The 27,128-nt window shown below is 42.3% G+C and overlaps 1 protein-coding gene across 4 annotated transcripts in view; it reads left to right on the forward strand.

The window, feature by feature from the left end:
- The window catches only part of RILPL1 (Rab interacting lysosomal protein like 1), a 44,870-nt gene that overhangs the window by 9,721 nt on the left and 8,021 nt on the right, over positions 1 to 27,128 (forward strand). For 2 of the 4 annotated variants that reach the window (XM_040347280.1, XM_040347279.1), the window contains exons 2-7: positions 3,419 to 3,569; positions 13,012 to 13,130; positions 15,188 to 15,412; positions 17,884 to 18,056; positions 19,891 to 19,983; positions 25,525 to 25,608. In XM_040347280.1, coding sequence (XP_040203214.1) covers positions 3,419 to 3,569; positions 13,012 to 13,130; positions 15,188 to 15,412; positions 17,884 to 18,056; positions 19,891 to 19,983; positions 25,525 to 25,608 — 845 coding nt within the window. The remainder of the gene's footprint in view (positions 1 to 3,418; positions 3,570 to 13,011; positions 13,131 to 15,187; positions 15,413 to 17,883; positions 18,057 to 19,890; positions 19,984 to 25,524; positions 25,609 to 27,128) is intronic. The other 2 variants (XM_040347282.1, XM_040347281.1) reach the window with 1 other exon arrangement.

Raw genomic sequence — 27,128 nt, forward strand, 5'->3', positions numbered from 1 at the left:
CTCTTTTAGGTCCTCTGCCAGCGGTCCTGGCTCCTCCCCCTTCCCTTGCCAAGTGCCTCCATAGAATTTTTTTTTCCCACGGGACATTTGCGTGGGTCAGCATCTATTGACGCAGACAGTGGAGCTCGTCATAGGGTTTTATTGACAGGGAGCAGGAGCCAATGACTCCCACTGCTCTTAATGTGCATAGTGAGGAGGGAGAGCCGCTGCTCTAGTGCACAGAGCTGGATTATTGTTTTTTTTACCTTCTTGCATAGAATGCATTAGGGTAAAAATTTTAAGGCTTTAGAACCACTTTTATAAGTTAAATTTATGCAATAGTTTTTAACACCACTTCTTTAAGAAGGAAGTTGAATTCCTTTCAGTTGTAGCCCGTCTTCCCGTACAGTGTAGAAAAGGGGGAAAAAAGCATTGATTGTGCATGCATAGATAACGTTTTACTAAACCCAGAACCTGCATTCACTGTATCTGGTCTCCCACAGTACACAGAACATGGAAATGCAATAAATACCTTTTCTCATCAGCAGTATATAGAGAATATGAATGATGACACAAAAGCTTTTCTTCCACTCATGGTTAGTGTTTGGCTGAGACCATTTATTAACAGTCAACTGTTTTTTACTTTTTTTTTTTTTTTTAATCATAATGGCAACAGGAACTACCCAAATGACCCTGATCAAAAGTTTACATACCCCAGTTCCTAATGCCGTGTATTGCTCCCTTTAACGTCAATGAAAGCTTGAAGTCTTTTGTGGTATTTGTGGATGAGGCTCTTTATCTTCTCAGAGGGTAAAGCTGCCCATTCCTCTTGGCAAAAAGCCTCCAGTTCCTTTAAATTCTTGGGCTGTCTTGCGTGAACTGCACGTTTTAAGATCTCCCCAGAGGGGCTCAATGATATTGAGGTCAGGAGACTGAGATGGCCACTCCAGAACCTTCACTTTATTCTGCTGTAGCCAATGAATCATTATCATGTTGAAATGTCCAAGTACGTCCCATGCGCAACTTCCTGGCTGATGAATGCAAATGTTCATCCAGTATTTTTTTAATTCATCTTGCCATCAGTTATTATGACCAAATTTCCTTTGCCTTTGTAGCTCACACATCCCCCAAAACATCAGCAATCCACCTTCATGTTTCACAGTAGGAATGGTGTACCTTTCATCATAGGCCTTGTTGACTCCTCTCCAAATGTACCATTTATGGTTGTGGCCAAAAAGCAAGATTTTGGTCTCATCACTCCAAATGACTTTGTTCCAGAAGGTTTGAGGCTTGTCTCTGTGCTGTTTGGCGTATTGTAAGCGGGATAGTTTGTGGCATTTGCGTAGTAATAGCTTTCTTCTGGTGACTTGACCATGCAGCCCATCTTTATTCAAGTGCCTCCTTATTGTGCATCTTAAAACAGCCACACCACATGTTTTCAGAGAATCCTGTATTTTACCTGAAGTTATTTGTGGGTTTTTCTTTGCATCCTGAACAATATTCCCGGCAGTTGTGGCTGAAATTTTAGTTGGTCTACCTGACCGTGGTTTGGTTTCAACAGAACCCTTCATTTTCCACTTCTTGATTAGAGTTTGAACACTGCTGATTGGCATTCTCAATTCCTTGGATATCGTTTTATATCCCTTTCCTGTTTTATACAGTTCAACTACACTTTCCTGCAGATCCTTTGACAATTCTTTTGCTTTCCCCATGACTCAGAATCCAGAAACGTCAGTGCAGTACTGGATGAATGATTGCAAGAGTCTGTCAGGGGCCCAGAAACTCATTGACCTTTTATACACACACTAATTACAAGCAAACAGATCACAGGTGAGGATGGTTACCTTTAATAGCTATTCAAACCCACTTGTGTCAACTTTTATCAGGCCAAAATCACCAGGGTATGTAAACTTTTGATCAGGGTCATTTGGGTAGTTTCTGTTATTATGACTTAAATAGAATAAACACAGTTGATTGATAATACATGGCTTCAGCCAAACACTAACCATGAGTAAAAAAGAAAAGTTTTTGTGTTGTCATTCATATTCTCTGAAAAATGGGCAAGGAATCATAAATTCTGTAAACTTATGAGCACAACTGTAATAATGTGAATAACCACAAAGTTGAGAAAAGATTTTGTACGGCTACAAAAACAATGTGAATGACCACAAAACTTAAACACTAATATAAGTCCATTTGCTGTCTTGTAAGAGTTGTTATATCGTGAATTGAAAAGTCCATAAAGAAATGGTGATAAAAAGAAGTACAATAGATCAGGAGAAAATAAAACGTGTTCCTTGTGACGTCAATGTTGGGTGAAAAAACAATACGACCACCACCGGTTGTGTGAAAGCTTACCGGAGTGAAGGGATTTAAATGGGCATACGCTTAATGAGTCAACAAGGCTTGTGAAGTAAATGCCAATCCATGAGACATAGACGAAACGCATTAGGAGAGCCGTGCTAATGCCATTGCATTGCCTATACTGTTCATTTCAAGCGCTTGGTCATCTATTCAAATGTGAGTGTTCCCAATTTTATTAAATTTTACAATATTTTTTTACAGGTCCACACTATGTGGAGTATTTTTTATTTTCAGTTTTTTCTGGCCACACTGCTTGATTACATGAGAAAGACCCAGCCCATCACGCTGGTTACACCTGTGGATTGCCGCCCTGAGCTACCTACTGGGCGCACTCTGATCAGAAATACAGGCTTGGATGTCTTATGAATTGGTGCTTACACCACAAGCTTTGTTGACTGATGGAGCGCATGGCCATTTGAGTCCCTTCACTCTGGTAAGCCTTCACACAACCGGTGGTGATCGTATTGTTTTTTTCACCCAACATTAACGGCCGAGGAATGCGTTTTTCTATCTTCTCCAAAGATATACATTGTCACCTGTTGTAAAGTTTTTGGTGTTTAGGGTCCTTTTTTTTGCAGGTGTCAGTTTCTTAAAAATATTTTTTTTGAGGAAACGGAGTCACATTAGGAGTCTTTACAGTAAAATGAACATGTTAGCCAGGTATATTATTTCATATGGAATATTTATCTGTGGTAAAAGTAGAAATGTACACATCCTTTAAAGAAGTAGTACAGCCCTCTGTTAAAAAAAAAAAAAAAAAGTAGTAGTACAGCCAAAGCTTGTTTGGCTGTCCTTCTTCTGTGTATCAAAGAAGTGCAGTTTGTTCTTCACTACTGTAACCTGTTTTCAGCTGACAGCAGACGGAACCCTGCTGTCGGCTGATGTTACAGATCCAGGCCAGGCTGGGGAAAGATCATGACCATGTGGTTGGCATCCACCCTGGAGCCGGGGCACCTGGCTCAGCCTCTCAGCCTTTTAACCCAGAATCCAGCTTTGTAAATTGGGCAGTATACCCACACACGCACATGAGGTCCATGGTGAAAAGAATTGTATCGGTAATGGTATGATCTTTCAGGAACTGGAACTGGTAGAAGATGTATGGAGAGGCGAAGCGCAAGACCTCCTGGGCCAAATAGCTCAGCTACAAGAAGAAAACCAACACCTACTATCAAACCGGTCCTCAAAAGATGTCACTTTAACTGAGGAGGAGTTTCAGAGGCATGAAGGTAAGCACAGCTAGTGTTAATTTTTTTTCTGGCAGGTAGCTATTTCTCCTTTTACTTAAAGTGGAGGTCCACCCTAAAATATATATATATATATATATATATATATATATATATATATATACTTACCAGAAAATGCTGTTACTAGTCCTAATCTGCCCCTTCCTTGTCCGCGGTGCTCCTCGGTCTCGTCGTCCTCACGGTGTCTTCTGGGGAATGGGGCGCGTTGGCTTTTGGGAACTGTGTGTCTCCCAGAAGTCAGCCGCCCATTCACAAAGCGCCGCCCGACTCGCGAATGCGCAGTAGGAAACGGGCAGTGAAGCCGCAAGGCTCCACTGCCTGTTTCCTTTAGTGAGGATGGCGGCGCAGGGACCTGCCACGATCGACAGGTCGGCCTTCGGGCGGCCGACATCGTGGGCACTAGGGACAGGTAAGTGTGCTTTTTAAAAGTCAGCAGCTACAGTGTTTGTAGCTGCTGACTTTTAAATTATATTTATTTTTTATTTTTAAAGCTACACCTCCACTTTAAAGAGCCCCAATGTATCTTGGCTTCCATACCACTGAGATCTCCTTGCCAAAACTTGACACTGGTTATTTGATAGTTTGGGATGTTCCCACTCATCTTTTTGGGTGTTCCGAATCCTCCCTTTCCATTTTCTGGAGTATAATATCCTTCTAATGGCCACAGCAGGTGTATCGGCTCAGGCATTGGAGTGAAGATATCTGGCTAGCTGAGTATCCAGGAGCTATATGAAGTTCCGAGACCATTAATCCTTCCCTGTTTTTTTTTTGTTTTTTTTAAGGATATTTATATCTAAAAGTACTGAAAATAACCAACCAGGTTTTGTCAAAGTTACAAATAAGCTGCAAAAATGGTATAAACACTTATAAGACACACTCTAGCTAATTCCACTGTGTTTGAAAGTGCAATATATTGTGGTATTATGTTTTTCCTGAATTTGCTGTATTATTTGTACTACCGTTTTCAATATTTTGTTGCTTTTCCATAATATGTAAATACTTTTATTGTGTGTGTAATCTGAGTACAGGTTCACTTTAAGCTGTTCCCTAATTATTATTGCCTTGCCTTGGGGTATGAGGGTTGTAACTCCCAACCAGGTGATCCCACTGCAGGTGCCTTAGGACTGCTAGAAGCTAGCCTGGGGTTTAGTATGCACTCGTTCATCTTGTGGTTCAGGTTGAGTGCACTTTAAGGCTGGGTTCACACTGCTGCGAATTTGAGCCTTTGCGATCACTCAAATTCGCAAGTCCTTAAAATAACACATTGTTTTCCATTAGTGCCGTTCACATCAGTGCGGTGCGAATCTAAGCTGCGGGAAAAAAGGGTCCTGTGCGAGTTTGATCCGTACGATGCGAATTCAGCTCTATAGACTGGCATTCCCTGAAATCGTGGACGCAAAATCGAATTTGAATTTGCAGTAGTGTGAACCTAACCTAAATACCATGTACGGTATGTCCCTAAAAACCGTACTTGTGTCCTCCCTTGTGTTGGACCCATTCTGATGATTTAAATTTAGCTGTGCTTCTTTAGGTCATTCATCTGTTCTAGACAGAAATACATCTCCACGTCCGTGTTTTTACTTAGAATAGAACAGCTTGGTTTGGAAACGGTGAAGCATGTTTGTCTGATGGGGAATACAGATGAGTCACTAATACTGTCAGCAGGATGTCTGCTTTAGCATTATTAAATATCTGGAAGGTGAGATTTCACAATAGGATGGGAGTCATGTGGAGTCATGCTAGAATGTGATTTTTATTTTCTTTAAAACATTTATTATATTTGCTGTAAAATCAAAAATGTTTTATTGGCTGTACAAGTTAGAGAAAAGTTTCCTATTCTTTAACAGTGTCCAGATTTAAAGTGGTTGTTCCTAGAATCCACAGTGTTTGTTACGTGCCGCAGTGTATTTGCTCTATAAAAAATTTGCAGCTTTATACATTTCAAAATGCCTCTTGCCGCTGATGTGACCTCCTGCCGCTCTCCTCTCCCGATCTGAAAACTACAGTGGGAGGGGCTGGGAATCTCCCGCTGACATTACCCGAGAGGAGGAGAGCGGTGGGTGGTCACGTGAGCATCGAGCGGCGCTCTGAAATAAGGTATGAAGATGCATATTTTTATAAAGCACATACACTGGGGCACATACATTTATCTAACACAGGGGATTCTAGGAATAAAACAGTTATTTTAGCAGGAAGGACGGCGAGTAGATCGGCAGAGACTAGCTGACAGAGAGGAAAAGGAGAGACAGCGGGATGATGGAGGTATGTAAACTGACCACGGTATAATGGAACCGCAACCATGATAAATGTGGTCAGTTTAGGATTAACCAGGTATTTTAGATTATAGAAAGGGACAGGCAAATTACACAGCACAATCACTGTGCTGTTGTTCATGCTTTAAAGGAACAGGATCAATTTATTTTTATTCTTTTGGGGGTTACAACCGATTTAAGATTTGGAGTCTGTTTCTCATGTCCAATCACCTCATATTTAGGGTATGTGTAAACTGCATTTAGCTCGGCCAGAGTGATCACCAATTGTTTCTTGTACTGTATGTGCTTTGCTCAGATTCCATGACTGATGTTTTTAACCTCTTTTAATATTCTGGCAAATTAAATGAATTAACACTCAAATGCTAGACGCCTGTTAACGCGCCTAATTGCGCTACTCTTTTTTTGCAAGTGTCAGGTTTTTTTTTTGTCTGCCAAAAAAACTGCTGCCAGGAGGAAAGTCTTTTGGGAGGGTTCCCAAAATGTCATGTGTGTATGAGGCCTTAAAGCTGAGTTCCGCCTGGGGATTTTTTCTTTTTTTTTTATAAAGTCAGCAGCTACAAATACTGCAGCTGCAGACTTTTAATATAAGGACACTTACCTGTCCAGGAAGCCCGCAATTATCTTCACCCGAAGCCGATCCGTCCCTTGGCTCCGCGTACAGGCGCCAACATCCTTTCTAATGGAAAGGGAAGTGACGCCTTTGCGGCTTCACGGTCTGTTTTCTACTGCGCATGTGCAAGTCGTGCTGCGCGATCTGAATGGTCCCTGCTGTCTTCTGGCTTCCGTTCTTGCGCTGCTGGCGCGCCCCATAGGGCCCTTGGGACTCCGCTGATTGCGGAAGTAAACGGAAGCCGGTTATAAGCGCTTTTTTTTTTGCGCTGTCAGCGTGAAGAAAAAAAAGCCATTAACCGGCTTCTGTTAGAGGGACATCAGTCTCTATCAGTGCCCATCAGGGTTGCCAACTTTCAGTGAATTTACGAACAGTTTGTAAAATACATAATTGTTGCATCTGTCCAGGAATGTCTGTTAAAGACATGCACCCTACCTGTCCGTAATGGACATTCAAGAACAGTTGCAAAAAGTACAGATTTTGCAAACTATTCGTAAATTTACTGAAAGTTGGCAACCCTGGTGCCCATCAGTGCAGCCTTGTCAGTGCCTCCTGATCAGTGTCCATCAGTGAAGAAGAAAAGTTACCTGTTTACAAAATATGAAAAACCTTCTGTGTGTGTGTGTGTGTTTTTTTCTGCCAGTAAATACCTTATACAACCCACTTCCCGTTTCTTGTCTGATAAAAAGCCTAGGCTTATGACATCATGCACAACTCTTTCTCACTCTCCTGAGAGTTTGCCAGGAAAGGAGGGGGGGATGAATCTTATGAGGGCCAATGAGAGCTGCATGGCTGGAGGTGTGTCTGTGTAAATCAGCTGCCCACAGTTAAAATGGTTGCAGCCAGACTCAGTGGAGGGAGATTTCTGCAGCATATTTGACAAGTACAGAATCACAGTGTATATAAAATATGCAAAGTGGTTGGAGGGACGCTTCAGAATGGCAAAGATGTGTTTATAAAACAGTAACACACAAACAATTCTCCTGCGCTCTGGTGCTTCTTGCTATAGGGCAACAGAATCCAATTACAGGGTCAATTCTATGGTCTCGCAGCCCTCCTCAGAATCATGGGAATTCATAGAGCTAAAAAAAAGAAAGAAAAAAAGAGTGCACACCGACCTAGTGTGATACCGTTTTAAAAAGGATTTATTGAATAATATAAAAAAACACAATGGTCATACTCACAAACATGAGTTGTAAACAGCGCTTAACATATGATAAGACTGGTACACAGCATCACCACACGAACATGATGACAGCACGGATCAGATGATAGCAGACCGGCAATATGGCTGACGCGTTTCAGAGGCGAGCCTCTTTCATCAGAGCCAGGGCTCATCTGATCCGTGCTGTCATCGTGTTCGTTTGGTGATGCTGTGTACCAGTCTTATCATATGTTAAGCGCTGTTTACAACTCATGTTTGTGAGTATGACCATTGTGTTTTTTTTTTATATATTCAATAAATCCTTTTTAAACGGTATCGCACTAGGCCGGTGCGCACTCCTTTTTCTTTTCTTTTTTAAAGATGTGTTTATTACAGATTATGTGATTAGACTTCAGTTCCTCAACACTGTAATTCAAGAATGCATAAGCACAATGTCATTGTTATATGTGCTGGTCATATTCATTGGTATTTCCATAATAGTTTGTTTTCCCTTTCATGAAAAACTCTTATGCCGCGTACACACGATCGGATATTCCGACCGTGTGTATGCTCCATCGGATTTTTGCTGTCGGAATTTCTGCCAACAAAAGATTCAGAGCAGGTTCTCTCTTTTTCCGAAGGAAAAAATTCCAATCAGTAAATCCGCTCGTCTGTAAACAATTCCAACGCGCAAAAAAAACACGCATGCTCAGAATCAAGCAGAAGAGCCGAACTGACTGTTGAACTTCATTGATCTCGGATCGTTGTACGTGACCGCGTTCTTGACGGTCGGAATTTCCAATAAGATTTGTGCGACCGTGTGTATGCAACACAAGTTTGAACCAACATTCCATCAGAAAAAATCCACAGTTTTCTTGTCAAAATTTCCGATCGTGTGTACGCGGCATTAGATGAAAAAGAAAGTAGATGCTAGGAACGGCTCATTTTAGAAGGTAGCAATAGCACCTGTAGTCTCTTTGTTTAAATATCTTCCTGTATCAATAATGCTTGTGTACAACCTCATATGTTCACAATCACGGAGTGCCTCAAATATGGCTGGGAGTGGTGATTTTAAGGGAAACCTCTCCAGTGAACGTGGGGCTTGGGGCTATATGCCTTTTGCATCCCTTCCTTTTGAATAATATTGAAAACCTTTTTCTTTTGTCGATTTTATATGAGCACTTCGGATTGTGTAAATTATACATTACCCAAATATCTATATTATTTTTCTACCCTTTGTGAAAAACTTTAATAAAAACATTGAAACAGAAGGTAGCAATAGGAAAGCAAGTAAGGACAAGGAGTGATGGAGGTAGATCTAGGGACATTAAAGTAATTGTAAAGTTTTGTGTTTATTTATTTTTTTCTCTTAAAAAAACAAACAAAAAAACTACAACATGTTATTCTTACCTCCTCTGTGCAGTTGGTTTTGCACAGAGCAGCTCGGGTCCTTCTTTGCTGGCCCCTCCCTCCCTATTGAGTGCCCCCACAGTCAGCAGCTGTCTATGGGGGACACTGGAGCTGAGTCATAGCTCCCTGTGTCCATTCAGGCATGGAGCCCCAACCCAGCCCTGCCCCTCTCTCCCCTCGCTGGCAGGCTGGCTGACTGACTTTGACAGCCGCGGGAACTAATTGCGCCACTGCTATGTCTCGGCCAATCGGGAGGTGTTGACATTTGTGGACATCGATGGAGAGAGATGGGGCTCAGGTAAGTAATTAGGTCGGTAGAGGGGGGTGTTGCACACACAAGTTTTTTTTTTTCTTAATGCATAGAATGCTTCAAGATAAAAAAAAAACTTCTGCCTTTACAACCCCTTCAACCACTTGCCGACCAGCCACCGCCGATATATGGCAGCAGGTCAGCTCTGTTGTGTGAATCGCCATACTGGTACGGCACTCCGTGTAATGGATTACAGCGGGCACGTGCACAGCGCTGGTGGCCACAATGTCCTTTTTTGGCTCATAGCGCAAAAAATAAAGACTCCAGAGATGATCAAATACCACAAAATAAAGCTCTATTTGTGGGGGGAAAAAAGGACATAAATTTTGTTTGGGTTTAGCATTTGCACGCCCATGCAATTGTCAGTTAAATCGACGCAGTACCGTATTTACGATATCCTGGTCATTAAGGGGGTAAATCCTTCCGGCGCTGAAGTGGTTAAGAACAGATGGGTATGAAGATGAAAGGGAGACGAGAAAGAAGAATAAAAAGGAGGTAGGAGCTTCTGTTGCTTAAGAGTCATTTATTGATTGTGGTGAAGTGGTTGCAATAAAATCAGCTATTACGGAATGTATCTGCATTCCATTAAAGCAGCCTATTCATTTGGCTAGAGCAGGGGTCTCCAAACTTTCTAAACAAAGGGCCAGTTTACTGTCCTTAAGGCTTTAGGAGGGCCGGACTGTGGCCAGTGGGAGTAATGAAGGTTTCGACATCGGTGGGGAAAGTTAGAGTAATTGCGCCCCATTTTTGGTGTAAGTGGGAGGAAGTGTGCCCCATCATTGATGTCATAGGGCCCCATTGTTGGTGTCTTTGGGAGAAATTTTGCCCCATCATTGGTATTATTGGGAGGAATTGTGCCACTTCATTGGTATTATTGGGAGGAATTGTGCCACTTCATTGGTGTCATTGGGGAGAATTTATGCCCCATTGTTGCTGTGAGTGGATGAAATAGTGCACAAAGGGCCACATCTGGCCCCGTCCCGTGGCCGCAGTTTGGAGACCACTGGGCTAGAGCACCAAAACTCACCAAAGTGGGGTGCGTGCATTTTGTTTTTTGGAATGCAACACACCACAATGCAGGGTAGTGCACTGTGCGTTGTGATGCACTGCAACACATGTGCATTGGCAAGGTGTCTTGGAGTGCCATTAAGATTTAATTGCCCCACAGCACACCATGCATTTTTATGTCGCAGCACAACGGTGTGAACACGGCCTTCTTTTGTGTATGCACATCATGTTGTCTCACGCCAATAAATATGGTATTGCTATGAGAAACGTGTAAGCGTAGACTTCATTCTAGGTAGAAGATACAAAACGCTACACTGTTGGGAATTTGCTATGTGCTTTTGGCTTGGAAGACAGTCTGCTCAAAATTATTCTGGCAATCTCCGAAGGTAAAAAGAGTGTTATTTTTTTACAATGTTGCAATCTCCAAGGAACTCCTTCTGCAAGTGTGTTTACTGTTCTCAGACTTGGCATGCCATAACTGCCTCTGCAGACCAATTCAAAAATATACCACAAACTGAAAAGAGTATGGGTGATAAAATTACCTTAAAAATGGAAATAAATTTATACAATACGTTCTTGCAAAGGCCTTCGTCACTATGCACAACATATACAGTAGATACAAATGAACACCTTGGATCAAGAGCTTCTATACTACCAGGTCTCAGACCTACATTGCATCCACTCTGTTTTGTATGCTTTCCTCAGGCTAGCTTGGCGAATCAACTCTTAGGCCTCGTACACACCGTCGGACCAGTTTCCGCGGACATGTGCGACCGTGTGTAGGGCCGGCCGGACAGTTTTCCGGCCTAGCGGACAGGTTTCCAGCGGACAAATGTTTCTTAGCATGCTAAGAAACATGTCCGCTGGAAGCCTGTCCATCGGACATGTCCGATGGTCAGTACGACTCATCGGACATGTCCGCTGGCCGAGAACCCGCGCATGGCGTCGAAGTGATTCGGCGCATGCGTGGAAGCATTTAACTTCCGGGTTCGCGCACGTCGCCGCGTCATCCACGTCGCCGCGTCGTCTGTCCGCGGGGAATTTGGTCTGATGGTGTGTACAGCCATCAGACCAAATGATCCCAGAGGACATGTCCAAAGAAAACGGTCCGCGGACCGTTTTAATCGGACATGTCCGCTCGTCTGTACGAGGCCTTAAAGGCCCAGATCCACAAAGAACTTACGCCGGCGTATATATTGATACACCGCGTAAGTTCTAAGATTCCCCGTCGTATCTTTGTTTTGTATCCACAAAACAAGATACGACTGAATGTGGGCTCGATCCGACTGACGTACGTCTTAGTACGCCGTCGGATCTTAGGTGCATATTTACGCTGGCAGCTAGGTGGCGCTTGCGTTGATTTCTGCGTAGAGTATGCAAATTAGCTAGATACGTCGATCCACAAACGTACGTCCACCCGGCGCATTTTTTTATGTCGTTTACGTAAGGCTTTTTTCAGCGTAAAGTTACCCCTGCTCTATGAGGCGTACGCAATGTTAAGTATGGACGTCGGGCCAGCGTCAAATTTTCCGTCGTTTGCGTAAAACGTTCGCGAATAGGGCTTTGTGTAAATTACGTTCACGTCGAAAGCCTTGACTATTTGCGACGTGATTTCGAGCATGGGCCGTTCAAAAAAAATGACATTTACGTGGGGTCAAGTTGAATTGACATAAAACATGCCCACATCTCAGTCATTTGAATTCCGTGCCCTTACGCCGACACATTTACACTACGCCGCCGTAACTTACGGCGCAAATTCTTTGTGGATACGGAAACTACGCTGTAAGTTACGGCGGCGTGGTGTATCTGAAATACGCTACGCCGGCCTTATATATGCGCCGAGGTACGTGGATCTGGCCCTATGTCTCCTAAGGATGTCAAACACCCATAACCTACTAAGTAGCTAGACATAATAGGATCTCTGGTGATCATAATGCAGTATTTTTTTAAATTTAGGTTTTTCAGAAAAGTACCACATTATGGCCATTAGATGGCGCTGACCATAATAGAGATAATAGAGATAATTGTTGTCTGCTTGAATACTGAAGACATATGCACAGAATTTTTTATCGTGTGTGTGTGTGTGTTTTTTTTTTATATATAATATTATTATTATTATACAGGATTTATATAGCGCCAACAGTTTGCGCAGCGCTTTACATCAGGCAAGACAGTACAGTCACAATACAAATCAATACAAGAGGGATCAGAGGGCCCTGCTCGTTAGAGCTTACAATCTAGAAATGTAAACCCATATGTCAGGTTTATATAGGATATATGTGATATAGCAGACTCAGAACTTTTTATTAGAAGTAAAATGTTGTTATGTTGGTGAAGGTGCCATATTGATAATGTGAAGTGTGATAATTTTTCATTTATGTCTATATGTTCCCAAGAAATAAACACTTTGGTCCACCTAATAACTTGCACCTCCTGAAGAGAGAGAGAAATACACGTAGTCTAACCTTTCCTGCAAATTACATTTTGCAAAATCCTAGATCCAGAATAAATGTAGAGATCAGAAGTCTGCATGCATGTGTCCCGGGACAGTGACTTTGAAATTATTGTAACCAGAGAAGCCAAGCAGCTGGCATTTTTTTAGGGGTGGTCAGCAATGGTTGCTTTCTAATTTCAAGTATTTCATAAAGTATTTTCTTTCCTTCTTCTAGGCATGTCTGAGAGGGAAAGGCAAGTGATGAAAAAATTAAAGGAGGTGGTGGATAAACAGAGAGATGAAATAAGAGCAAAAGACAGAGAGCTTGTACTTAAAAATGAGGATGTAGAAGCGGTGAGTACTGGAATACTTCCTGTAGTTATAAAGGGAGGAGAAGCCTAAAGAGTCTATTCAGCAAACTCTTTTCTTAACCCTAAGGCCTCTTTCACACGTGCAGACCGTATGTCCGCCTTTTCATCCATTCGTTTGCGGCTGAAAAAGGGACATACATTGGTCCCCATGAGATTGCGGGTGTCAGCGAATGAACATCCGCTGACACCTGATCTCGTCCGCCCCTGCAAAGATCCGATTCTGCAGACGGAAGAAAACCCTATTTTTCCTTCCGTCATCGGATCGGATGAACACGGACATACGGTCCATGTTCATCCGATCCCCCCCATAGGGGAGAGCGGAGAAAATACAGGGCGGTCCCTGCACAGTGTGCGGGGACCGCCCTGTCATCCACCGGCTCAACGGAGCGATCCCCGCTGAGCATACGGAGGCGGATCATTTCTGATCCGCCCCGTGTGAAAGGGGTTTAATTTTTGCTTTCAAATGTGAAAATGAACATATCCCTGCTTGGTGGCTCAGGTGCAGTTTTTGCTTTTTCAAAAACTTTGGTACATACTCTTGTGTAAAAAAAAGAAATAATACAAACTCCTCCCTCCTCCCTCCCTCAAGCGGAGTGAATTGCACAGGAGTCCTTTGCGTCATTGGCTCAGTTTTCAGGCCTGATTCGTCCCTCAAACTGAGAAGAGGGACGCAGCGGACCATCTGCTGTGAGCCGCATGTGTGAATCCAGCCACATAAAATCAGTATACTGTGCCCTTTAAAAGCCAAATCCTAATTTACAGTGATTTTTTATATATAAATATGCATCAGTGCCGTCAAGGAGCTTGCATTCATACAAACATATACTAAGAACAGTTTAGACAGGAGCCAATTAACAGCATGTCTTTCCCTTTAGTTAGCACATCATGGCAAAGTGCTCAGTAGGTCCAGAGATATAGGTGTCTGCAGTTATAACCATTGGTTCTTTTTATAAAGAGTGGCCTCAATGACTTCCATTAGTGGCTGTTCCCCTTATTGTCTGGATGTGAAACAAAGCCCACTGGATGCAGATCATTGTGTTTCCTATGTTTTAAGCACAACCTCCATAGCAGTGTTGCCAACCTCCCCCAGCATTTTTTTTTTTATTGACAAAACATAGGAAATTTACTGACGCAGTACATAATTTTTTTATTTTATTTTTTTACTGACAACCTGAAAACGGCCAGAATGGCTATTAAAAACAAAGATAATCTATATTTAAACAGTATAAACGCCATATGGAAACACTGACAATACCCATACCATAATTTTACTGTTTTACATTTAAAAAGTCAACATGACAAATAATCAGCCCCTGATACTTACAGACAGTTGTAAAAATCACCGATTTTTACAAACTGTCCGTAAATTTACTGACAGTTGGCAACCCTGCTCCATGGTTCTCAGCAAAAGATTTTTACACAGAAAATAATCATATAACAGGAGGTTGTAGTTCTACCCAGAAGCATTCTAAAAAATGCTTGTTAAAGGGGTTATAAAGGTATATATTTTTTTTATATAACAAACATGTCATACTTGCCTGCACTGTGCAGTTCGTTTTGCACAGAGTGGCCCCGATCCTGGTCTTCTGGGGTCCATCGGCGGCTGTCTCGGCTCTTCCCCGCAAGAGCTAGCCCCCCTCTGGGAAGAGCTCTCCCAAGAGGGTTAGCTTGCAGGCGTGATCCCATGATACAGCCGGTGACTTTAACCGCCCCCAGTGCGCCGTGTCATTGATTTGATGGCAGCGAGAGCCAATGGCCACCTCCAGCTGGGGGAAACCATTGCGGGAACGAGCCCATGGAGTTTTGTGGCTCAGGTATGTAAAACGGGGGGGCTGGGGGGCCCGAGATTGCAAGGTGTTTTTTCACCTTCGTGCATAGGATGCATTAAGGTGAAAAAACACTAAGCTTTACAAACCCTTTAAACAAGGCTACAATGGATTATATAAAAACACACATTAAATGGGTTTCCTAGAAAGCATTAGCAGGTCACCGACTGAAATTTGCTTGTTCTATCGTATATTTTTCTTGTAAACCACACAGTTGCAGCAACAGCAAAGTCGACTCATTAAGATTAACCATGACCTGCGACACCGCACCACAGTGGTAGAGGCACAAGGGAAGTCGCTAATAGAACAGAAGGTGGAGCTGGAAGCATATCTTCAAGCAAAGGAACAAGAGGCCACTAACATGAAACTGGAAATTGGAAAGCTAAGAGAGAGACTGAGAGGAGAGCAGCTGCAGAACGGAGAAGAGAAAAAAGATCAGGTAATGGTAGCATGAACTGAACTCTTTTTATTGCACTCAAAAATAACATTACAGCTGAACACCCATGCAGGGGGGTATACAACAAAAAAATAGTCCTATAAACATAAGTGAAATCTGGTGCTACTAAACATTTTGGCAGTATGCAACTTCTACTGGATGACCACATGATAGGAGCCATGGGTCATGTACGTTACCCAAGCACGCAGGCTTAGGGCATACCTTGGGGAAACAAAATAAGTGAAATAGCTAGCCAGGCACGAAAGAAAACAGCGAAAGGTAGAGAGAGAGAAAAAGGAGGGGAAATTAGAAGGGGAGAGAGGGTAAATGTTCCCGGGGGGTGGGGGGGTTAAACGGGAACCTGGGGGGGGGGGGTGTTCCTGCAGGCTTGGGTGATAAGATCAGGAATTACAAATCTCCCACGTTGGGTGCTGAGTGGCGAGAGCATATGAACACCAAACGGCCCCACACTTTCAGAAATGTAGCGTGGGAGTCACGTAAGATGTTGGACATCATTTTGTTTATCATCAAGGTGATCAGGTTGTTCGCATGATCGTGTTGAAGGAACATTTTGCTGTGGAAGACCAGGCCTTGCTCCAATCCTCAGGATCAAAATAAGTTCCCAGATCTCGATCCCAGCAAGATTTATATGGAGTATAAGAGGAAGGACCAGTGGCATTCTGGAGTAGATCAAAGAGAAAGTGCCAGAGGCACTAGGGGAGTGTTGACAGGTGTGTTAGAAGGCTGTGAATTGCAAGGGTTGGGTGAAGTTGCAGAGTGGAACATAGTGGAAAAACTCAGCAGGTGGTGCTTTGAGACTCCCGGATAGAGGGTTTTCTATATTTTCCTAACAGGCACTTTGTATGTTTTTTAATTCATGTGCAGGGAGATCGGTTACCTCCCTACTATTCTGTAGTCCTCCTGCAGGCAGTGCTCTTTTCTTCTCTGCTGTGCCTAGACAGTGAGGTAAAGTAACTTCTGTAGTAAAGCATTCTTCCACAAAGCCCACCTGCAGGAGCACAGCAGACTCCTGAGGAGCCAAGCCAACTACTGTCTAAAGGCAAAGGGCTTCTGCAAGTTGCAGCCCAATAAGGTTCACCTAGGTGTGGGGAAAGATAGCCTTCGAGTCCCTCCAGTTTTAGGTAGGTGGGTGGGAGGAAGGAAGAAGAGGGAGGGTGTTTTTTTGCCCAAAGTTGAACTTTAAAGATGTTCTCTTGAATTTTAGGTCGATTAGCATTTCAAATGGTTTGGTATACATTTTATAGGTATATATTTATTAAAGGATTTAAGGGGCTTACCATAACTAAATACACAGAATAATCTATGATCTACTAAAAAATAAAGTGAGCACTATGTTTTTGGTTTAATGATCCTTTTCAGTGTTTTTAGCTTCTAGCAACGACTAGGTTTCCTTATACAGTGATGGAAAAAATGATTTGATCTCCTGCAGATTTTGTAAGTTTGCCCACTTATATGAAGGGTCTATAATTGTTATCAGGGCCGATCCGCCCTATAGGCTGACTATGTAAGCCGCTTAGGGCCCCACAAAGCTGCGGAGGGCCCCCCAAATTACTAGAGGCCACGCCTGGTGAGAAGTAATTTTCGGCCCCTCACCCCGCTTCTCAAAACTCGCTGGCTGCATGGGAGAAGAGGTAAGAAGTTAGCACCCCCCGCTTCTCAACTTTAATGTGACATGTCATTGTTGGCAGTGCCCCCCCGCTTCTCCCCCCCCCCGCTTCTCAACTATTTTGTAAAATGTTGTCCCCCCTTGTTTAGAAAGTTTGGAGACCCCTAATCTAAATGATTCAGAGAAGGGTTGGGAGAAAGTGCTGTAGTCAGATGAGATCAAAATTTAGCTCTTTGGCATTAAGTCAACACTGTGTTTGGAGGAAGAAAGATTCTGACTTTGACCCTAAGAACACCACCCCTACAGTCAAGCACGGAGGTGGAAACTTTATGCTTTGGGGCTGTTTTTCTGATAAAGGTACAGGCCGAATTTGCCACATTGAGGCTCCATTCACACCTGAGCGTATTGATGTACTGGCAGATTTCATGCTTTTTTTTGTTGTTGTTGTTTTTTTGCAGCTTTTTAATGCGTTCTAGAAGTGTATTAAAAGCATTTTACAGCTTCAGGCATTTTTGTTTAGCCAATAGAAAGCACTAGGGGGAGAAGAGGGAGAGGAAATTAGGGGTGGTATTTGGTAGCTGCTATTTGAGTGTTTTTTACAAACTTACAAAATCTGCAGGGGATCAAATATTTATTTTGCCCACTATATTTGTATTGTTGCAATTTGAAATCCACACCGATAAGTTTATCCAGCAGTAGCTTGAACTAATAAAACTGTTGAATCTTAACTTAAAAACTTTAGTAAAAAAAAAAGCTTAAGATGTTAAACTACTTTTATATGTTTATACCATGGTTACATACATTTGGTGCTATTAATTTAATGCATACCTTCTGACCTTTTCTTCAGGCTGAAGCCATAATTGAAGACCCCATCTTTGATTCAGACAAAACGCTGTTTGACCTTAAAGATTCAAATCGGCCCAGGTTTACATTGCAAGAGCTGCGGGATGTTTTACATGAGAGGAATGAGCTGAAAGCCAAGGTTTTCATGCTACAAGAGGAAATTGCTTACTATAAAAGGTAGTAATGAGACAGAGCCTAATGCATGTGGTCTAAATGTAGGCAGTGGCTCCAAAAGCTACTCCTCGACTCTAGTGGTAATACTCTGATTGTCACTTTGTGGGTCTTGTGGTAATGGTGGTGATCATTACCTCTCTATAGTACATAAATTCTAGCAATCCCTGGCTGCACTGAAATTATAATGGTTACAACCTGACTATAGTGTTTTTTTTTTTTTTAATTGTATATGACAATCATTCCCTATTATAGGGTGCTAGATAGTGGTCACTGCCTTAATGTAATGGTGATTAGTTATTGGCTGTAGTGGGGCTAGTCACTTTCTGCCTGTAGCCATGATCCTTCCCTGGTTGTTGTGATTGGTCCTGAGCTATTGCAGTGGTCATTCTCTAGCTGTTTTAGTTTCAATTATGTTTATTGAAAAGATTTTTACAAACCGTACAAAAGTATGTCAGCATATTATCGTACATTATCAAACTCGATCAAGGGCCCATACATCATTCATGGAATGTAACGCAGAGTCCACCAGCCAAATCGACGGTATCAGAGAAGCTATAGGGCGTAAACCATACTGCAACAAATTGTAAATAACAAGACAACCATTGCTTACCCTAGGAACCTTAAGCCCAACTGGTCAAGAGTCCCCGGGCTCAGAAACATAAGCCCATCATTCTGCTGTTACTATCACCTTAACATAAAGACCAGTGTTTGAGAACTTTTGAGGGAAAAATAGAGGGGTAAACAGAAAAGTTAAGAGGGGAAAGTTGGGGAAAAGGAAAAATAGGAGAGCAATTGTCCAGCGCCCCGAGACCCAGCATGCAAGACCATACCTACGTCGCCAGCGTCCTTGGGTCATTAGTAAGATATCCAAGCCATGGATCCCAGACTGTATGGAATAACTTAATTTTGTCCTGGACTAGTGCGGTCAATCGTTCATTCAACATAAGCCAGGACAGTTTCCTTTTAAGCTGATCGAATGGCAGGGCAGCGGACCGTCAATTTCTGGCTATCGTAATGTTTGCTGATATAAAAATGAAAGTAAACAGCCGCCTTTGGGCTTTAGAGGCCTCCGCAACCCTGTCATCCAGAAGAGCTTGTTTCACCGATTTAACAATGTTCAATTGGGTCAGTCTCTAGCTGTTTTAAGCTGGCCATACATTATACAATTTTCCTTTTAAGCCTCGTACACACAGGCCGAATGTCGAGCGACATCGGCTGGTTTAATAATAAACGTCCGACATTCCCTTGCTCTAGCATATATACAGGTGACCAGTTTGATGAACACTTGTTAAAGCAGCTTTTGTAGTCCTATCAGAAAATAAAACCTAATATAACATGCACTGCATAGCGGGCATCATAGAATAACTGCTCGTCTTCAGCCTATTCAGCTTAATCCCTGTTATACTTTACTTCTATATGAAACACGTGCACATTGTCTCCTTCCCACTATGTAGCAATCCATGGCACTGCTAACAATTGCTGCCCTAAGTCATCTCACATGGGTGGTTAGTGTCCAAACCAAGTTTCAGAACATCAGTGTTTTCAATGGCAGATTGGAGCATTGAGGAGTGGTTAGATGGTACCTTGTCATGCTTGGTATACAGTGCATTAGTGTGTTTTTGGTAAGAATACAGAATTGCTTTTAGCTGAATGACCTGTCTCTAGTTGTGGTCATGTGTCTAGTTAGCTGGCGCTGTATATTATAACCCTGCCAGATGTGCAGGAGAGAAGATGGAGTCGCACAGCACTGGAGCAAACCTAGTTGACCACCATTCACAAAGAATGAAAAAATACATGTGCCACCACCCTAACTGAAATGTTGACTTTTTTTTTTCAGCGAAGAAGCAGATGAGGAAACCAAGCTTCCACAAACATCACCCATTATTCATTCCAGAGCACCCAACCCACAGGAATCTGGCATCAAAAGACTGTAAGTAATGCCCTTCAGCTGGGTTCTGCACCATTTCTATTTAAAAATATACTTACAGCAATGGTGATTTTAGAAGATTCTTTGGCAACAAAGTTTTAAAGGAGTAACGTACTGCAGTTTTACATAAAACTTTGAAAGAGTCCTACACTGAGGAATAATAGACACTGCCATTGGTGACCTCGCATTCTGAAAACATATTTTTCTGCCCATCCTGCTACCCTAGTGCCCACAGTATTTTCTAAATCGGTAACCTGGAAGAAGTATGCAGATTAGGATCTCTGAAACTTTGGAAGAAAGTCAGTAATGTCAACCCCTTTAATTGGTTCAGTATGGGATTTAGATAAATGTATCCTGTCACTACAGAAAAAAGCAAACCATACCTGTGAAAGAAGACTAGACATGTCTGCCGGTGCTGCTGAGCTCTGCTCCAGTGCTGAGAGAACTACTTCTGAAGTCCACACTGAAACCAACATTTCCTTAAAGTGGTTGTAAACCCTTACAGACCACTTGCACCTACAGGTAAGCCTAGATTAAGGCTTACCTGTAGGTGATGGAAATATTGCCTACACCTACACGGTTTAGGAGATATTTATTTATGTCCCCGAAAGGATGATGTCTTCTGCGCATGCGCCAATGTATTCGGCGCATGCACACTCTTGAAAGGGCAAGCTGTGCCGTTTCAAGCTGGGGTCATGCCGTGACTGGCGGCTCCCGTGCACATGCGCGGGAGTGAGGTTACGCAACTCCAGCCAATCACAAAGCCGGAGTTCGCGGCCCCAGAAGGAAGAGGGGTGAAGAATGGATGCTTCCTGCCAGAGAGGAAATTGGGGACATCTCAGGCTTTGGTTTCAGGTAAGTGACACATAATGGGCTACTATGCAATGCATAGTAGCCCATTATGCTTTATTTTTTGCAGGGAAACAAAGAGGAAGTAAAACCCATCCGGGTTTACTTCCTCTTGAAGTATCGATTTTCCTGGGCTCTCACTGGTTCCTGTTGTTGACCTCCACGTCTCTACTGTATCCAGTAATAGGTGAGAGGGTAGCACTAGGGAGAGCTGCGGAGGACCCAGTAGATTGAAACTAACAGAAGTGTTGGTTTTAGTACAGACTTCAGCAAAAATATTTTTTGGATTGGAATTTGGTGGTGCAGACAAGTAAGAAAGCACTTTTACAGAAATGCCTGGCTTTAAAACTTTCTTTATAGCGACAGGGTCACATTAACTTACATTGCCCATTATTGCATGTTCAGAGATGACAAATAGTTTATATGTTAAGTACTGACAAGCACATCAGACCTTTTATGTGAATAATTCCTATGGATTATTTTTGTTATATGGTCTAAACTTTTTTTTTTTTTTTTAAATGGTGTGCTCACAGATGAGTGCTAGTTTCCTGCCTTGTGCTGTATAAAGCTACAAACCTTACATACAGAGGAGCCTAAAGCCTCATACACACAATCGGACTTCCAACTGACTTTTCCGTGGATTTTGCTCCAAAGGGCGTTGTCCGTGAACTTGGTATGCATACACACGGCAGGACTTTCAGCCAACAAACACGAACGTAGTGAAGTACTACATGGTTTTTCTGCTCTTCACCGCCACCCTTTGGGCAACTTCTGCTATTGTTGTCTGATCTTTGGCATTGGTTCTGAGCATGCGTGTTTGTACTTTGGACTTTAGTACACACAATCGGATTAGCCGACGTAGGACATTTGTTGCCGGAAAGTTTGTTCTCACAGCGAACATTATCTGATGAAAAAGCGAACATTTGTCCGATGGAGCGTACACACAGTCGGATTGCCTGGAAAAACAGGTCCGTCTGAGGTTTGTTGTCAAAAAGTCAGATTGTGTGTATGGGCCTTTACAGAGTCCTGGCAGCTTATTGGGCTTGACAAGTGCTTATTGCTTAGCAAATGCTTATGCTGCAGAATAAAAATGTGTGCTTTGGCTTTATTAGTTACTGTGTCCAAAGTTCTATAGCAACCAAGGTCGAACATTAAGGAGAAATATGGTTGCTAAAGGTTAAAAGATTTTTTTTTTTTTTTTTTTTTTTTTTCCAGGCTCACAATCCCCAGTCATAATTTAGGAAGTCCCTGATGCATGTAGATAAAATAAGCTGGGGCAAAATACTATCATAAAGATACATTTTCATATCCAAGGAGCAATTACTTCTGCTGTATAACAAACCCTTATCACTTGGACATGCATATGGAGCCTAAAGAATATAGTTTGATAAATGAAATAATGATTAGGAGATTATCTTTTAATGTTGTGTATAATGCAAACAGCAAGTTAAACCCAAAAGCAGACCGTTTCAGGATTGAATGGTAGTGTTGCTGTTCCAAGTCGCTTCTATAAATGGAAAAAAAATAGGGAGAAAAAAAAGTGTGCATTGTCAATGGGGAGAGAAAAATGTGAGCATTGTCCTTGGCAATCAATCAGCTTAAAATAGTTATTTTTGTAGAGAAGGTTAGAAAATAAAAGCAAGCATCCTTCTGTTTTTTTTAGAGGAAATTTCTCCTCTACCATGCTAACTCCTCCAGTTTTACTAAACTCCCCTGCCATTCTAACCACAAAAGTAGGACACAATCCTGACACATGGAACACAACCGCTTTTTAAATAATTTTTACATATTGATAATATTTAACAACATACTAATGTGTCACTTGGCACATCGAATAAAATAAACCAATAGCAAAGCCAGAGTCTATGTAGTTCAAGTTAGAAAAGGAATCACCCGCCTTGGACTTTTTCACATTTTGTAATGTTGTAACTTGGAATTAAATGGATTTTAACTGAGATTTTAGGACACTGATTTACAAAAAAAAAAAAGTCAGTAATCTTGAAACTGAAAAAATCTGGTTAGTTTTCAAAATTATTAGGGTTGTCCAGATACCGATACCAGTATCGGTATCGGGACCGACACCGAGTATTTGCGGGAGTACTCGTACTCGCGCAAATACCCCCGATACCTAAATAGAATACTTTCCCCCCCCTTTCCCCCCCGCCGCTGCCGCCGCATCGCGCCGCCGCATCGCGCCGCCGCATCGAGGGACATGGCTAGAGGGACATTGCTGCATATGTAAGGGACATGGCTAGAGGGACATTGCTGCATATGTGAGGGACATGGCTGCATATGTGAGGGACATGGCTAGAGGGACATGGCTGCATATGTGAGGGACATGGCTAGAGGGACATGGCTGCATATGTGAGGGACATGGCTAGAGGGACATTGCTGCATATGTGAGGGACATGGCTAGAGGGACATTGCTGCATATGTGAGGGACATGGCTAGAGGGACATGGCTGCATATGTGAGGGACATGGCTAGAGGGACATGGCTGCATATGTGAGGGACATGGCTAGAGGGACATGGCTAGAGGGACATGGCTGCATATGTGAGGGACATGGCTGCATATGTGAGGGACATGGCTAGAGGGACATGGCTGCATATGTGAGGGACATGGCTAGAGGGACATGGCTGCATATGTGGGGGACATGGCTGCATTTGGGGACACATTTAAAAAAAGTATCGGTATTCGGTATCGGCGACTACTTGAAAAAAAGTATCGGTACTTGTACTCGGTCCTAAAAAAGTGGTATCGGGACAACCCTAAAAATTATAAACCGATGTTAATAGAACAATTGGGAATGTGCCTAGATAATACCAACCACAGTAACTCGGTGCCTATGTGAGAAGCTGAATATTCAGAGAAGTAACCCACTGGCAAGGGGTAGCGCTAAGAAAGAAGCGATCCACAGCTGAGGTAGCAGACACCCCTCTGAGACACAAAAGCCAGGCTTTATGGAAGTGTCCCAAGATTAAAAAAACATTACTAAAAAAAAGTAACTTTGTATCATTGTGGTGGTAGCATTGTGCTGTGGAGTTGCATTTCGTTGGCAGGCAGGCACAGAACATTTTGGCAGGATTAGGGGGTAAGATGTATATAGGAAAAAAAGGGGGGGGCCACCCGAAGGTGTTTGGGACTTTAAATGAGAATACCTCTGTGATGTATCTCCATCGTTGTATCTGGACTTTATAGGAGATTACATCCATACTATATCTCCATCCCATATGCGGAAAATTGCAACAAAGGGAGTTTGGGACGTTAAATAAAACAGTGGGCTAAATGGGGACAAAGTAATGAAACAAACCATAGATGAAATGTTTATGTATTGAAAAAATAGAATATTTGGTAGAAACCAATAGCTTGTACAAAAGTACAGAACATACATTTCATACATAATACAATAGTTGGTATAAAAATACATTGAATAAATAACAGTCGATGACAACATATATAACCACATAGAGGTTGAGCATAACCACGCAATAGGTGAAGTATAAAATGTAAATAGATCATAAAAGTACTGGTTGATCAGAATGGGTCCCATAAACGCGTATAGCTACATCTTTGTAAGATGTATATAAAGCAAGGCATTCTACTAAACAATTGTTTCAAACAGGAAGAGCCCTGTGATTTGGAGAAGCAGGACAATGGCACAAAGCTAGACTGAAGTAGTTTAACCACTTCCTGCCCCTATGACGTCATATGAAGTCCTGAACTTGAAGTGCCGCTATCCGGATGATATCTGCAGCTTTTTTTTTTTTCAGCCAGCAATTCCCTCTAACGTAAAAGCCACTCTAGCAGCTGACTAGCCACTGGATGGCTTTTACAGGGAGCGAGAGCAGACGCCACCCACCGGTGGCTCTCTCGTGTGATCTGAGAGCCCAAGGTCCGATCCAGCAGTGGTGGCGGGTTACCACAGAGCTGTCCGAAGACCGGATTGTCTCCAGCCATCTCTATGATCCTAGGAGGCTGGAAGCAACATTATGATGACACTTCCAGCTCTGGCAGATGTAAATGCTGCCATTTTTTTTCCTGGAAAGATAAGATCAATGGGGATGTGTGGTTTTTTTATCTCATGCTTTCCATGGTAGGGGAGAGATTTTGGGGTCTTATGGACCCAAGATTTCATAAAGAGAACCTGTCTTGCCTTATTTTGAGCACAATGAATGTTTACATTTATTGTGATAGAAATAAAAGTGAAAAAAAAATGAAAGGCTTCAACATTACAAAATGTAAATCTGTCAGATGGGGTAAATATTAATTCAAGCCACTGGTGCTGTAGGCATCTTTTTTCTGAATATTTATTTAATTAACTAGATTCAGGAATAGGGAGTGTCAATAGTTGCATTTCTTAATAGAGTTGGCTTATAAAGTAAGGTAGAAAAAGAACCATACATGTTGTGCACGGTTACATGACAACCAGTTACATGTCACCTTCTGATTAGGGCAGTAAAACAAACAGTGACTTAATCTTCCATGTTATGGGTTTATGGATTTATATCATTAGATAGGCATTAGTATAAATCAGTGAACGATGCAATTAGATAATACATGGCATGAAAAAAGGACATAAACATATAACTATTTTTAGTCTGCTTGTAAAATGTGTGCCCTAATTATTCTCAATAACTGGAACAAATATAAAAAAAAGATTTCAGTTCTAAAAAATATATTTTCATCTTTTTTTAGCAATGGTTTCCACCCAGCATACAATTATTTGATTATTTTCACATCATGGCTTGTCTGTCTCCTCTCCATGATGGTATTTTCCAGGTAAAAGGCCTTCCTTTGCTGTCAAGTGACCTCCATACATGTTGAGAGTTTTGCCATCTTTTGATCTTCCATACCCATTGAGCATGTAGTGACCCTGAAACGCATGAGTTTAATTTGTGCAATCTGTATGATGTCATATGTATCGGCCTCATAAGTTTTATACATTCATGTGTAAAACTGCTGCCTGTTTTTTACTCATCGCGTTTTCTTGCAACAGTTAAATAGTAATCACAAAAGGAATGCATCTACATTTTCAATATATATTATTCTGTGCGAACTGGCCTTAAAGAAAACCAAATCATTGTGCCTGCATGCGATTCATCCTGTAACGGTGAGGCTGATTTATTAAGAAATTGAGAATGCAAAGCAAGTAGACTGACATGATTCCCTTACTGGTTAAGGACAGTTGGCCCCAAATTCAGATTGACTTGTATGCAGGTGATCTGACGATATGGTTCCGGCTATCGAGATTGTTCCTGTAAGGACTGCGCAGGCGCAATCCTTGCCGACGTAAATCACTGAACCTCCAGGGCGACGTGGAATTTGAGGTAAGTGGCCAGTCGGCCTCGCTACGCTCGCTCTGCCTCCTGGCTCTTTTTTTAACATCCTCCAATCCATGGGGATATTAAGGAATGAGCCTGGATGCCGGCCGAGGTTCGGAGATTTCCGTCGGCAAGGATTGCGCCTGCGCAGTCCTTACAGGAACCATCTCGATAGGGGAACCATACCGACAAGTCACCAGCACCAAACTCCTACAGCGATAAAGTCCTGTAAATAAAGCCATCAAAATAAAACTCTTATCAAATTGACTATAATCCAGTTAGCTTTAAGGCATTGGCCCTTCTGACCAATGATTGGTTCTGCGTTCAGCCACAGTATTTGTTTGTCAGATTATGACAGGTTGCTGCCAGTGGGACTGAACACTTATGACTGCATAATTTTATTAGGAGAAGTCAACCCTGAGCTCATTTGGCTGGGCTTCTCCTAGGGGTCACAGGAGTGCAATTCTTTTGCACTCCTGTGACCCGTTTTCAGCAGAGAGAGGACTGAAGTAAACTCTCTGCTGATGTCACAGGAATCGGTCCAGACTCAGCCTCTCAGCGAGCCACTGAGAGCCCTTCCACAGTTCAGCGCTCCAGTGAGCGTGGGGGGCAGAGAGTTGCTGACTGACAAAAAATATGTGCAACATATGGCCTCTGAAGATGAGCGATGGGTATCGCTGCTCAATAGTACAGTAAAACCTGCTTGTTCTTTTAGTGAAGGATCCCAATAGGGATCGTTGATGTATTTTAGTTGGGCCTTTGGATTTGTTCCATAAGACACATTTATACAATTAATGCATTGTGTTGAATAGCAGATTTTAGTATTTTAGTTTGTTCTTTCATTCTTCATTTTTTTTTATTTGGGAACTGGTTGAGGGCGAGTCTGTAATCTAATCAATGCTGAGTATACTTATAAGTGCTTTATACATATATATATATATATATATATATATAAACAAGCATGTCAGAGGAATGCAG

This window comes from Rana temporaria, chromosome 1 (genome assembly GCF_905171775.1).
Source record: "Rana temporaria chromosome 1, aRanTem1.1, whole genome shotgun sequence".
NCBI lineage: Eukaryota > Metazoa > Chordata > Amphibia > Anura > Ranidae > Rana > Rana temporaria.